This window comes from Prosopis cineraria, unplaced genomic scaffold (assembly GCF_029017545.1).
Source record: "Prosopis cineraria cultivar Desert tree isolate PC_DT_omini unplaced genomic scaffold, ASM2901754v1 PC787, whole genome shotgun sequence".
NCBI classification, from domain to species: domain Eukaryota; kingdom Viridiplantae; phylum Streptophyta; class Magnoliopsida; order Fabales; family Fabaceae; genus Prosopis; species Prosopis cineraria.
The window spans coordinates 6,073-21,004 of record NW_026556112.1 but is presented as its reverse complement, the minus strand read 5'-3'; the positions used below and the strand labels follow the sequence as shown (position 1 = coordinate 21,004).

The window sequence follows — 14,932 nt, the reverse complement described above, 5'->3', positions numbered from 1 at the left end:
TGAGAAATGAATTATTATGGCTATAGGATTATGATTCTAAGCTAGAGATTCAATTTTTAATTTTTAAATATTTTAGGTGCGAATTTATAAAATAAAAAAAAATTTTGATAATAGAAATTAGTTTAAAATTTAATTTTTAGATTATTAATGTTTATTGATGAGTAAAAGAGGAGTTAAAAATTTTACTTAATAGTATTAACTCTAAATTTGTATTAAGATTGAGATTAGGAATTATGTTATATTTTTTTAATTCTATTATTAGAATTATTTTATTAGTTTCAATAATTGAAACTAATATTTATAAATAATATGTTATTTGTAGATTGTGTTATTGGTGAAGATTGTGGTGGGAGAGAAATTATAAGGAATAATTTATTGAAAAAGTCACAAGGTAATCATGCTTTTAATTTGTGATTAGTGTTACTTCATATTAATTGGGTGATTATTGAGAAAATTATAAATTTTGTAATATTGTATAATTGTATAATATTATTATGAATTTGTTTGATTATTGTGGGAGGTGTTGGGAGACTTGCTATTGTTGTTGTATTTATGTGCCACGTGGTACGCCCCTATTGGAGCTCAATAGGTGGCTTGTAAGGGCTCGAGCTAATCTACTTTTGGCCGGGTAATTTAGCACCGAGTGAGGGCTACGGCTCGAGGTTAATGGAGGGATATAAGGATGGTTGTTTGTGTGTGTTGTAATATTTCTTATATTTATTGGAATTATATTATTTTTGGTTCCCACTTAGTAAGCACACACTTAACGATTTGTACACATTATCATAAATTGGCTTTGGTTACTGGGACTTTTGAGTCTCATTATGTGGTTAACAATTTTCAGGAGAAGAGCCACGAGTGACACGTGGAGGAGTCCCAGAGACTTAGTGGCATAGATCCACTGTCTCTTTTGGGTATTTAATTTATGATTTATAATGTGTTATATTGCCAATATTAGAGCTTTTTGTTTATTGTCAATTATATGAATATATAAATGTAATCATGCCTTTCAAACTATTTCTATTTTTGGTACAATTTGAATGACTGTAATTTTAATATTTGGTTTTCTTTGAATTGGTTAAAATGGCATGATTATAAGGCCAAATAACTGGCTTGTGTTGAAAATTGACTAAATTGTTTAGTTTACTTGTTGGGAGTATAAGGATGGACAAATGTGATTTAACCTAATAGCATGTGGGAGGTAAAAATTTATCTGAAATGTTATATTGTGTGAGTTGAAGCCAATTATAAAATATTTTATATTGAAATTATTGATATAAAAATAAGTTGGGTGGCTGTAATCCAACTATGGTTGAGTTAAATTATTTAAAAAAAAATTTGGTGTGTTACATAAAGATACAAAAATTAACATCTAACTAAAGGGACAGCCGAACCAAATAATCAGCATATATAAATATTGGAGCTTCTACTAAAATGATAAATAAACAAGCTCCAATTCTTATGATAAAAAAAACAAGCATTATCAACGATATCTTTAAAATGGTGTGAATCAGTAATCAAAAAATAGTCTCAATATAGTTTTAGTAAATATCACAGTTCAAAAAAAACATTTGCATTTAGGCACTGAATAGTGGCAAGCAGCTCCACAATTGCTAGCGGGACATTAACAAGTTTGCAATTGAAGCCTCTAACCTTGTTCCCATGTTTATCTCAAATGGTTCCTTCTCAACAACTATTACCATTGGATAGTACAGATCCATTCACTTTGAGTTTGACAGTGTCATTTCTGTATGTAAAGCTCCCCTAACAGCGTTTGTTCACAAAAGGACAAAGAGGGTGCTAATGTGTTAAGATCTATACTTGAGCATGCTCTAAACAAGCTAGAAAAGGCTGCATGGTGACTATGAGTATCATCATCGTCAAAATCTTTCTTACATCAATCGATCCAAATATCCCAATTTTTGTAATCAAATAGGGTTGTCCAATTCATGTTTTTTCGTGTATCATTGACTTATCTCATGACTTAGATTCCATTTGACCCAATCCACTTTAATGGTGATAGCAAAGGTGCTCCAATAATTCTCTATAACTGCCTAGAGAGCCATCAAACCCCTGTCACCAATCACCTAAATTTTCTTGTAAAAAGAAATCACTGCAGTAAATTTTATAAATACAAAATCACTTTTAAATTTATTTTCAAATAAATTATTGGCTTATGTGGGCTGAATCTCCATTTATTATCATTAAAAAAGTGGTAATATAACTAAAAATACAACAAAATTATATACATTTACGGGAATACGTGTTTATTTATTTTTATAACAAATTCAAGCAAGTGAATCATATATATATATATATATTATTTATTATATAATAAGTTTTTATTATTAATATTATCAAAGCTTTAAAATTTATCTATTCTGATTTGATTGGATAATAATATATTAGTATTAAATAAGGGTGAGCACTAAAGTCTTCTCTTTTTATTAATTATAAAATAAATTAGGGGTATATTTAAAAATTTAAAAGAATATTGCTATGTTAATTAGATTTTTTTAACCTATAATGCAAATACCTTGCAAAATTTATATATTCTGAAACCAAAGGAAGACTTTTCTTATTTAGAACTTAGGATAGAGAAGTTGCATAATTTTTTTTTTTAATTATTGATATGTGTTATAAAGGCTTAGTAAAGTTTTTTTAAAAAATAAAATAAAATTGCAAATACACAGAATTTATTATACTGAAATTAATATAATTATATATAAACTAATGTAACATTATATATATTGAATTTGAAAAAATGTAAAAGAGTCTAAAACTGTTTATTCCCCACCAAAATTGAAATTATACCCGACGTATAGTGAGCAAGCATCGCAATGCACTGGTGGGATAAAATACAGAGGCTAAAGAGGAGAGAGGCACTATTTATCTGCTTCTCCTTATCCGATCCCTTTGGCTCCGTAGTCCCAATCCTCAATGTCACTTCTGCAACTGCCTCCCTTACACTCTCTCAAGCTCTCCACCCCCTTCCTCCATGGCTCCTCTCCTCTCTCCAAAACCGCTTCTTGTCTTCCCCCTCCAACCATTTCTCCTCCTTCCTTCCTTCCTCCGATCAGGGCCATGAAATCGATGCAGGGAAGGGTCGTCTGTGCCACCAACGACAAGACCGTTGCCGTCGAAGTCGTTCGTTTGGCGCCTCACCCCAAGTATAAGAGGCGTGTCAGGAAGAAGAAGAAGTATCAGGCTCATGACCCTGACAATCAGTTCAAGGTTGGGGACGTTGTTCAGCTTGAGAAGAGCAGACCTATCAGTAAGACCAAGACCTTCATTGCCATCGCAGTTCCGGCCAGGGTTTCCAGGAAGAAAGAAGATTCCGGTGAGCTTGGAATTCCGTTGGAATCGCAGCAGGAGCAGCAGCCGGTCGCTTAGGGTGATGTCAATTTTATGTTTGATTTGTTGATTGTGCTTTCCTTTTGTTGAAGTTGTTTCGGATTTAGAGGTCTTATGATGTGTTCGTGATGGATATGTATGGCTTACACTTACATTTATTTGAGCTTATTAAATATGCTATATTCTGAATCATGACGCTTCTGAATTTCTTTAGTCAGGGATTTAACTTCAAGTAGCTCATTTACAAGTTACAACATTTTGAAATATTTATTTTTTTCCATTTCAGATATTGTAAAGAGAATGGCAGTTGTTTTCCTAATTTTTTTGTAGATTGTATTTGTGTGGCGTTGAGAAGGAAATTGAGATATTCTTGAATTTAGGGACGAAATTTGGTCCAGCCAAATTTTGTTCTCTGTTCTAGGTTACATGTATTGTCCTGGGACGTTTAGAGTTTCAGTGATGCAAGACAAAAGTTGTGTGAAGTTGGTCTTGGTTTATGATAGTTGCAAATGCTTAGTTATAAAACTGGATTTCAGAATTCATTTTGCCTGAAAGTGTTTAATGAAATGTTTGTGAAGGTTGTTAATGCACCTCTATATCATTTTGGTTTTCATTTTTCTGTAATGTATTCATGATGAAAGGAAATTTCTTCTGCATAAAGATTTCATTTGATTTTTGGATTTGTTCTAGGGTGCAATTATATGACCTTGAGGGGGGAAAATTGAGATATTCATAAATCTGAGGATACTGCGTCCGGCCAAATTTTGAATTTTTGCTCCAAAATTATAACTTTTGTCACGAGGAGTTTATAATTTGAATGCTTATAGTGACAGACAAAACTTGATGAAATTAGAGTAGGCTGTTGGTAACCTCAAAAATTCGGAGTTGTATTACGTTGCACTTTCAATGCTTATTGTGCTAGACAAGTGTGGTGGAGGTCATTGATGCAGATAGCAATATTTACATCATAAAATCTTTTGCTTTACTTACCTTATTACTTTACTTCTTTATTTTTTATTAACCTGTGTTTTCTCATTAGTGGCAATGGCTCGACCCATAAGGTCCATATTTTTTAAATTAGAAAAACTTTAGTTGAATTGGTCTCAAGGGCCCACTAATATCAAAACAGATCTCACAGCTCAAAGAGTATTTACAAAAGTGTTTACAGGTTACTTCTTAACAGGTTTTCTATTGATTATGAGTTTCAAATTCACACCTATATGAATTGCATTTTTACCTATTGGACCAACTTCATTTGCCCATGAGATCCAGGATTTTTATCTCACTGCCATCTTTTTCTCAAGTAAGGAGGAATCGCTATTTCAAGATTTTAATTGTTGATCCTGGCTTTTGTTTATTCTCATTTCGGTGCCTCAGTGTATCTCATTTTCTTGTCAACTACCACAATGAGATAGCCTATAACTGAGGAGATGAGAAATCCAATTCTGTGGGTACATTTTGGGTTGGGATCTAAATGCAATTGATCTTGGTTTATAATCCCAGACAAAGGAATCAGTATATTGCTGGGAATTGAATGATAGTTCCTTGATGACTGCGAGTTATGCGTCTTTTTAATGAAAAGTCAATATGAGAGGGAGAAAAGCAAGGCCTGCTGATAAATTAGTAAACTCTACTATTTTATTAGATATTAGATCTTTCTGTATGTGTGCCCGTGTGTGTAGGCACGTACATGTGTATCTTGAAACTGACATGCTATGTTTTTCATGGAAGATCCACGGATGCCGTTGAAAGTGTATTTGTAAAATTGAACATCGCATAAAGTGCACATGCATAAAATTGCAAACACGCTGAAATGTTGAAAACTTTGGATGAGAGAGAAGCGTGTAGATTTCTATGAAAGCTGAGTTTAAACATTATTATTCTTAGTCCCTTCCCTGAAGCTTGTTTTGTTCTTGCCAACTTCAAACAGCTCGAATTGTCCTGCCTAGTGCATTTAAAATTTATGTTCGAAGAGTATGGCAATGTAACTTTCTACATAGCACTGTACATACATGCGGTTGACACCAAGTAGGTCGTAAAATAAAAGATCACAAACTTGGTGAACTCTGATAGTTCCATTAAAACAAGTGTACGAGGCTTTCTATAGAGTTAGGGCGGTTTTTAAAAGAGATAATATCTCTCCTTATCAATTTAGAGTTGATCTTCGAGCGTTGGATTTAATTTCAGTGTACTGTAATACAATAAAGAAACCACATTTCATTAATAAAATAATAATGCTATACATGAGACAACCTTAAATTTCTTGGTTCTAAAAGTTTTGGTGTCTCTTCCTCTCTATGGAGTGCCAGATTCAGATGTACATTTACTGCAAGCCCTCCTTTCAACTAGAACAATGAATGAAACAAACCCAGAATAAGGGATGATCGGAAAGCAGTTAAGCTATATTTTTGCTGAACCAAACACTAACTCTAACTAGAAAGAAAGCCTATGCGTATCAAAGCTAACTTAAATCTATCTATCTAGCTGATAACAATCATAATAGTATCAATTTTATGTTTGATCAACCATCCTCACATTGTAAGCTGGTTCTGATATTTCTTAATGTACAAGATATAAGAGTGTTGACAGATTCCACAGACTCCATAGTTAACTTAGCTGTAGGAGATGTATTAGTAAGGGCCTGGAAAGCCACTGTGAGCAAAGACCCTCCTTCTGTGTTTCCCTCTTCCTCTCTTGAAGTTATGACCAATGGCCTTGCATCCAACCCATCAGGGAGTATGGAAAAGCCTGAGGGAAGTATGGCTAGATTGCTAGAGTCACATCCTGTCATCACAGACTGAATCCCTGGGATGTCCACTGGAGCATACACCACCAGCGATTCATATGCATTTGTGCAGCTATCTTGCAGAACCCACATGCTGTTATCTTTTGATTTAATTGTCTGCAAGATGTGAAGAATCAGATTATGTGTGATTAGAACTGATTAGGAATCAGATTATGTGTGATTTGCTATTGCGAAGGACTTACTTGGACGGTTACTGAATTGCCTCGATCCTGTCCCTTGGCCAAGTTTGCTATGGATTGCACTGATGCACCATTGGACATGATATCCCACTAAAACAAAGATGATGAAAAGTTAATCCCTAGTTGTTATAATAACTTGCGATATAGGCTAAAGAATTTTCAGAGGTGTTACCTCAGATCTGCGAGTTTCATCCCTCAAGAAATCAAACAGAACGTTAGGAGAAACTGGCAGCCACACAGAAGAAACAGCACACAAGATCACCCCTAGAGGTTCCCCAGGATCATTCAAATTCTTCCTAGAACTTATTCTGATGTCTTCCCCTGTTTTGCTGGTAACCTTGGTCCATGTATGGAAGCTTGAAGCTCCGACAGCGTGGCAGAAATTACTTGTCATTCTCTGGGCAAGCTTCAAAATGCTCTTCCTTCCTGCTAACGTGGCAACACCTGAACAAGTGGAAATCGTCATATCTGGTTAGCACTATCATAACCAATTTTAGAGGTATTCTTTTATATCAGTGCATTTTAGAGGAATGAAATTCATGTTGATGAAGAGAGCTATTGTGTACTGAGTCTCACCAGTTGAATCCTTCATGGGAACATTTGTGGCCATGAAGAAAACGAGACGTTCACATTGAAGTTGGAGGGTGGCAACCCAGTGCCTTGCACCAAAAGCCATGCCACTGTTAACTATGGTGCGGTACATTGTGTGGACTGTGCTCTTCTGGCATTCCAAGTGCTCCACCCAGGTTACCTGAGAACACAATCATTGGGTTTTAGGCTTTAGCTGCCTTCTACTGAACTAACATCTTTGCATTTCAATACTTGAAAATCATCAAAAAAAATTTGTTGCTGGGGTTAAGTCTTTTAGGATGAACATTTCTTTGGTACGTAGTTAAGGTATGCTTAAATTTTGCCTGAAATTAAATCTTGTTTTCAACTGAGACCAACTAACTTTTCTTTTTATTATGAGTAATGGCATGTGGGATTGAACCTGCGATCTGGTGCTTACAAGGATGGACATGGTGTGCTGCCAGGCCAGGCCACATGGCTATCAACAAGACGAAGTAATTTCTTTTTTTTAAAAAAAAAATACAACAATTCTTCAAAGATTAGAGTTGTCATCAAATTTCGCAGAATGCTTTAAGAAAGTTATTATTATTCTTTTTAAAAAGGGAAGAAAAACTTAAAGGTAAAGTTTCTCTTAAACTTTCCTAGAACCAGCTAAAAGAGAAAACAACTTAAACTTGATAAGGGTAAGATCATTAATTTATAATTAGCTTCCTTTTAATCCTCTTCTGAGCTAAACAAATGTTTTTCCCCATCCTTTATTTGAACCAAACAAACCTTTCGAATCTGATAACAACTTTCCTAATATCAGGTTAAAATAAAACACCAGAAGTTTGGCTGACTTTGGTCATTAGAAATGATTATAATTTGACAATGATAGGATACTAATACTATAGTGGCCAAGTAACAAAGGTACCCAGAAAATTCAGAATTTTAACCTAAATTTGATATGATCGGGGATCCTTGGACGTAATTTTGAGGAAAAACTTTGTGAAAGTCTTGAGCATGATGATGGACAGGGTAGAAAGAAATGAAAGGAGGAAAGAATCTTATTATGATGCTGTGGAGTGAAAGAGAGAAGAAGGAAAAATTACCTTGCAATGGCCGTTAGACTTGTCGTGAATAATGCAGCCAGAGGGGCGTTTTCGACATTTCACGAGGGAGGCATCGATGTTGTCTTCAACCTTGTCGACGGAGACGTCCACGACCGCCCACTGCTCTGCGCTTAGTTGCTTGCAGTACCTCACGAAATACACTTCTCTTGTGGCCACCATTGGTGTTAGCATTTGCACCTCTGCGAACATCTGCATCCACCATTTTCACTTTCAATTTCCAAAACCACAACACTCGTGAATGCCATAGCTCTTAAGCTTTAGGGATTGGCCAATTGGGTTGTCTGTTTTGTAAACAGACAACCATGCCGCTCATAGTATCAAAATACATTGCAAATTCCACTAAGATAATAGTTTTAAAGCTGATAGTTAAAATCATAATGTAAATCATCATAAACAAAGCATTTCATTAAGTTGGTCAATATACTAATTCAACAATTTATCCGTTCAACTAATCAAGTTAATCCAAGTTTATTGCTATAATTATATAAGTTTAAAATTAGTTTAAATTTCTTTTTTTTTAATACATTTAGTTAGGATCTATTATATTTGAGCATTGTTAAATCTAATTAGAGTAATTCTCCTAATGTTATTTTTCTCATCCACAAGGTTCAAACTCTCAACCTTGTTTTAAAAGGAATCAAATGCCATCCACTTAGTTCAATCACCATTGGTGCATTTAAATTTTTGAAATGTGCAGTTTAAAACAATTGTGTCAAGTCAATCCGTGTAATACATGGGATTTGAGTCTAGGTTTTAGTTAAGTCATGTGTTAAGCCAATTAACTCACATATGTATGAACAAAACTTCTTTGCTAATTAGTCCTAAAAGTATGTGGTGGTAAAAGTAATGCATGCAATGCGCCCAAAGAAATAAAGAGAATGCAGGTAAAGTGATGTGATTTTTACACATAAATATATTTTTATCATTTTTTAAATATATAGTAAAAAATTAATTTAAAATCTTATACAATATGTATCATAGGAGTACGGAAAAGGGGGGGGGGAGGAGGAAACTGCGGAAAAGAGTCGGTGAATGGTATTGGAACTTCCGTAAATATTCTCTTTAATGCTTTTTTGTATCTTTTTATCATTTCACTTTCTCATATCCAAACAAAAGGCTTTGTTTAAAGTCACGAGCAACCTTTTTTTTAAAATAAAAAAAATAGAAGATAAATGGGTTATTGTAAACCACGTAAAACTTTCTATCTAATGTAGTAGTAAAATTCCGGGGGGGGGGGGAAATCTCATCTCTGAAATTGAATTTGAGGCCATGAAATGATTCTCTTAAACGTGGAAAGTTTGATAAAGTAAAAGGACATCATTTTCTATAGATGGACCACACTAGAGAAATACAAATATATTATTTGAAAAATATCTTATTACTGTACGTTACTGAATGTAATGAAGATGATATTGAAGATATACTAAAAACATGTTTTTTCAAAGCTTATTAAAGTTTTGATTACTAAAAACACTGATTAAAGCTTTGATTAGGTGGGCCCACAGAAAAAACAAGGAAAATTAAAGTGAATGATTCTTGCTTTCTTTGTTTGTTTGTTTGGGAACTCACCAGATGAACCGCACCATTCCTGTGAGGCCCTTCTCCGCTGCAGATGACATCTACAGTTGCTGCTTTTGATATCAACCATGGAAACATCTCCTTCCACTGATTCTGCATATATCACCCAAACATGATCTCATTCTCATCAACATAAACATGTTTTAATCCTATCCCTACAAGTCCATTATGATCTTCTATTGACAAGTTTAGTGTTTGTTTTCCTTGTTTAGTGGATAATCCTCTAATCAATTTGGCAATATTTAATCTTAACAGCACATGTCTCTAAATTTAAAAAATGCATATAAAAGCACTTATAAATCATCTGTCAACAAATTTTATTTATCAATAGTGGAATTTAAACTTATAATATCGTGGATCATGAATGATTCATAATCAAAACCCTTGTATTGGCAGAATTTAATAACGAGTTAATAATATCAAGGCACTAGAAATTGGTCCTGCCATTAAACAGGTTAAAGTAGTAATTCAAAGGTTAATGATCCAAATTAAACATGGTTGAACTACAATCAACTCAATCATTATTAAAATAATATAAATTAATTAAAATATATAAAAATATCTATATATGACTCTGAAAAGAGTAATATTTAATTAAAAAAAGCATCAATTACAAGCAAATGAACATTAAACAGAGTTACTATAGCACAAATCTAACAATGCCGTTTCGGGCTTAGTAAGGAGAGGAAAAAAAATCTAACCTGATCAATCCCTGTTCAAAACTCTTGATCAGACCAGTTAGGAGATTAGTTAACCGGTTTACTAGTCTAACTGCCAACCCGGATTGGACTTTAACACCATGGTTAATATCGAGTTCATTTGACTAAGTTGAGTCATAATTGATATACAAAAGCTAATTTGCTAGACTTTAACTTCACCGGTCTCTCTATAGCCCGAGAGAGAGAGAGAGAGAGAGATGTTTTAGCTTTAAATATAAGAGATTTGCAGGAGGCAAGGCATACCACATCTAAGAATCTCTGAACGAGGCGAGGGGGATCAACAAAAACAACCCCAGTTTCTCTGGAAGCTTCAATGGATCTTTTGGGCCTTGCATGGCTCGAACCTTGACCTGAAGAAGACGCGAACTCCTTCACGTACTCATCATAGTTGAGAATTTCCCGACCAGTCTCCAAGCTCCGAACCCACAACGGCTCTCCCACAGTGGCCATTTTGACCAGTTCGTCCAAGGCCTGATTCACAATCTCCATGATCCTGGACTTGTCCAGCCCAAATATGCCAGTGTAGAAATCCAACGAGCTTCTGTTCTCTTGCTCGTTCCCTCCTGAACACGACGGAGACGCCGTCCCTTGCGGGTACTTCCCTATTACTGCTCTTAACTTCTCCACCTGCAACACAGTACAGCAAGTTTCAAGTACTTCTCAAGTTTCAATAAGTTTCTGCAACTGCATGCATGAGATTGTGTGTGATGTCGAACCTCGGCTTTGAGTTTGGCGTTTTCGATGCGAAGTTGTTGTTCTTCGGTGGACATGACGGAGTCTCTGCTTGTGGTGGCCATGCCACAGTTGGGACAGCAAGCTTTGTTGATGGTCTCTCGCATTTGCTTGTTTTCTTCTCTCAGTTTCTCGATTTCTGACTTCAATAATGAATTCTCGTGACGCTCTTGTATTGCCTGCATGCAATGCTTGTTAGACACGTACGCAAAAATGATGGATTTTTTGGTCTGATTTTTTTTGATCTCTGAAAAAAAAAAAAACAAGAAGAAGAAACCTTGATTTGGGTTCGACGATTCTGGAACCAGAACTTGACTTGTCTAGGAGCAAGGCCTAGTTGCTTGCTAAGTTGTTGCCTTTGCTTTTCATCAGGATGTGGTGACTCTTTAAAAAGCCTGAAACATAATGTACATTATTAATTCTTCTCAGCCTACTTTTTTCTGTCACGACACATTTGATAAACTCTTTTCTCTAAATTTATATTTTTTTAACACTCTAAACTTATTATATACTCTCTCCGCTACTATTCTAGAGGAAGTCATAGTCCTTAATATAAGTCATTGTTCATTGTTTTGTGTTCAATTTAATGAATTATTCCACAAATACCCTTTGAGCTTTATCACGTTCCAATGTATGAAAATATTCAATGACGGTATTTAGCAGGGGATAAATTTGAAAGTAATTCAATTTTCAGACAACTTTTATTGTTTTAATTAACTTGTTTCGATTTAGATGAGTTAATTAGAAGTGATGATTTGCATAAAAATTAAAGGGAGCAGTTTTTATTATATTGGGAGAGATCTAGACTATTGAAATATTATATGTATTATGATTGAGCTTAATATTTTTAAAAAAGCAACTTCCTCCTAGTCTTAATTAAAATGATATTTTGGTTATGTAAGAATTTTAAAAAATAATGTAATTAACAACTAAAAAGAGAGTTTCCTTTGCAATCCGACAGAGCTCATTTTCCCAACACAATTGGAAAGAATCCAAAATTGCAATCCTGTTCTCAAAATTATAAATATTAATATGTCACTATTTTTTTACACAAGTATAACTAGATTTCACTGTTCATAACTCTGTGCTGTGAATAAGGTGGTGGCTTTCAGTGATTCCCTATATATTTTATTTTGAGTTGATATTAATATTTTTCTTTTCCAAAACTTCACAAAGACCCATTCCATTGGTTTCTCTCCAAATTAGTGAGTGATGATTAGTTGGCACCTAACATTTGCACACAAAAATCACCCAACATTAAAAATTTCGGGGGAAAAAAATTAAACTTTTCTCAACTTTCTGAGTAGTTTATTCTCACTTTCTCTCACTAGCAATGCCAATACTCTGAAGAAACTTCATTGAAAGGTAGATTATGCTCGACTGATTAGCTAGGATGAACATATATATAGCATTCTAATTTAAGTAATCCCTTCTGAACACATTCATATGTGTTTTGTTTGGTGATGTTATCTTCATTATGTAATTGAAATATTAATTCTGAAGAGAGAAAAAAGATGAAACCGAAATTAACATTAAATAGATATAATTTAACGTACGCTTCCATTTCTCTGATCTGCTCAGCAGTGTGCCTGTGATATTTCTTCCGCTTCTTCTTCTTGTTCTTGTTGTCTCCGTCGCCGTCATCGTCATCGTCATGCTCTCCTTCTCCTTCGAAATCAATATCGTCCGATCTGGATCTCGTGTGGCCGGAGTTCTCGCTGCTAATCTCCACTGTTTCATCTCGCCGGCCTCCTACGCCTCCGCCGCCGCTCCCTTCGTCCCCCTCCTCCACCTCCCTGCTGGACGCGGTAGCCCCGGCAGCCACAGCAGGTTCCCTGTTTCGGAAAATCCCAGCCTTGATTGACAGCACAGAAAAATCAGTCAGAGAATTCAAAAAACAAAAAACAAAGTGACGAAGTTCAGCACCCGGGGATGAAGAAAGGTGAGAACTTTAATGGATAATATCACTTACGAGGCTAAGAGAGAGAGCCGGAGAAGCGAAGAAATCTTTAGTGTGAGAAGTTGGAGATGGGTTATTCGACATGTCCACGCCCATTTGCTTCAAAAACAACAACGTTGGATGTTGTGTGTGACGACGAATGCTTAAGTTTTTTAAGGGGCAAAAATGGTGGATGAGAGAGAGAGAGAGAGAGAGGGTAAAGGACTGCTCAATTTAAGAAATAAAAACAAAAGGAAGGAACTCGCTAAGTTTTATTTTAACTATTTTTTATTCCATTTTGGTTTTGTTTATAATTTCGAGTTTTATTAGTTTGGACGGTAATGAAAAATGAGATAAAAATTGACAGCAAAAAAGGAGGGAAGGCTGGTAGGGTTGACTGTTAGATATTTGGTGATGAGAGAGAGTGAGACCCAACTAACGTTAAAAGCAGTTGAATTTATGAATCCAACGGTTTTTTTAAAAAAATTAAAATAAAAACACAAAGAAAAATTAAGGATTCTTTTGTCCAGGGTTTAGCCAGCTTAAGTGGCTAGCTCGTCCGGCTTAGTGGCTCAGCAGTTAAGGCTGTGTTTGGATGTTTGTGATGGGAAATCAGTGTTTTTTTCCGGTTTGACTCTGTAATTCACTTTTTCCAGTCGAGTGTGGACTCTCTGGTCTTTTGTCTGCTTCAGCCTGCTGACTCGCTCGTACAGCCACAGGTCATAACTGTCTTTGGTGTCTATCTCGAATTTATTACTATTTCAGATTTTTCACAAACATTAAAATTAGGATCAACGGGCGCCTCTCTATTTAAAAATATAAAATATTTTTAATTATATTTTATTTTTTAATAAAGTAATTATTTATTTTTAAATTAATTATATCTTTTCATATTTATCCCTATTAAATATTCTATAATAAATATAAAATTATTATTAATAGAGGCAATCTTTAAAAAAGACAATGGTTATATCTTAAAAGATTAAAAATATTTTATATTTTATATGATTCAACTTCACAAAAAATATTTTATATTTTTTAACAGAGAAAGTAGTAAATAGTAATAATATCAAAGACCCAAAAAAATGTAAAAATTAAGGGTTTAAATTATTATAATTTGAGAGATTAAGTTGCACTTAGTTATTTCAAAAACAAAATTGTAATCAAGTCAAAATTATAGATTTAGCCAAAAAAAAGTCAAAATTATAGAGATTAAATAATTATTTTCAAAAAATAAGAACTACTTGTCTATATGCATGTAGTAAAAGAGTTAAAAACAATTGTTTACACAAATCTAGTTCCCATTTTAGATTATTTGTTTATATAGGATCTTGAATTGTCATTCTCCCAAAATACATTAAGAGGGTTCCGGAAAACAACTTAACTCACATCGATCAGAATTATTAATTAGTACTTAACAGGAAGAATTATGATTAAGCACAAAAATGAAAAATCATTTATGGGTAAGGTCATAAGGAGCTTGAACTTAATTGTAAAATCATTTTGCAGGAAAATATATAGGACGTGAGAAATGAAGAGAGTAGAAACAATGTGATGGTAGATGGAGGGTTTGGGTGAAGTCGTATCATATGAAAGCACCTAACCCTAGTAAGACAATGCAAGAGCATATACATGCAACACAGCCAATGAATACTTCACTATTGCTTCTGCACAGTACAGTTATCAAGGCACTCATATGACTCCAAGTTGATTGGAGGGTTTGGTGAATCTAAATTTCACAACCTGGTTGGTTGGTTGGACATGTGTTCCTTTGTCCTTTTCCTTTCTACTCCCTTTACTCTCCAATATGTAAGATTCTTTTAACTATGTTTAGAAGAATTAAGAAAAGTAACTGAAAGTTTCTTGAATCGTTAAATAAGTAAACGATTATCACTGATTTTCAAAGATTTCATTCCAATTAAAATTAATACATTTTAATTAAC

General features: G+C 34.3%; 2 protein-coding genes across 2 annotated transcripts; one reads left to right on the top strand and one right to left on the bottom strand.

The window, feature by feature from the left end:
• The first annotated feature begins 2,876 nt into the window (after positions 1-2,876).
• LOC129298362 (30S ribosomal protein S17, chloroplastic-like) lies at positions 2,877-3,546 on the top strand. The gene has a single exon (XM_054936766.1). The coding sequence runs from the start codon at positions 2,941-2,943 to the stop codon at positions 3,391-3,393; it is 453 nt and encodes a 150-aa protein (XP_054792741.1). The 5' UTR covers positions 2,877-2,940; the 3' UTR covers positions 3,394-3,546.
• Positions 3,547-5,548: 2,002 nt separating this feature from the next.
• On the bottom strand, positions 5,549-13,197 carry LOC129298365 (homeobox-leucine zipper protein GLABRA 2-like). The gene is made up of 11 exons (XM_054936768.1): positions 13,023-13,197; positions 12,607-12,905; positions 11,328-11,445; positions 11,035-11,229; positions 10,562-10,945; positions 9,591-9,692; positions 8,001-8,210; positions 6,916-7,090; positions 6,512-6,783; positions 6,343-6,429; positions 5,549-6,256 (listed from the first exon to the last, which is right to left on the bottom strand). The coding sequence occupies exons 1-11, from the start codon at positions 13,104-13,106 to the stop codon at positions 5,876-5,878; spliced, it is 2,307 nt and encodes a 768-aa protein (XP_054792743.1). The 5' UTR covers positions 13,107-13,197; the 3' UTR covers positions 5,549-5,875.
• Between the last annotated feature and the right edge of the window lie 1,735 nt (positions 13,198-14,932).

Coding starts and splice junctions, on each gene's coding strand:
- LOC129298365 (XM_054936768.1), bottom strand. CDS start 13,106: ATGGGCGTGGACATGTCGAATAACCCATCTCCAACTTCTCACACTAAA. Junction 10,946..11,034: donor ACGCCAAACTCAAAGCCGAG/GTTCGACATCAC, acceptor ACTGTGTTGCAG/GTGGAGAAGTTAAGAGCAGT. Junction 6,257..6,342: donor GCAATTCAGTAACCGTCCAA/GTAAGTCCTTCG, acceptor CACATCTTGCAG/ACAATTAAATCAAAAGATAA.
- LOC129298362 (XM_054936766.1), top strand. CDS start 2,941: ATGTCACTTCTGCAACTGCCTCCCTTACACTCTCTCAAGCTCTCCACC.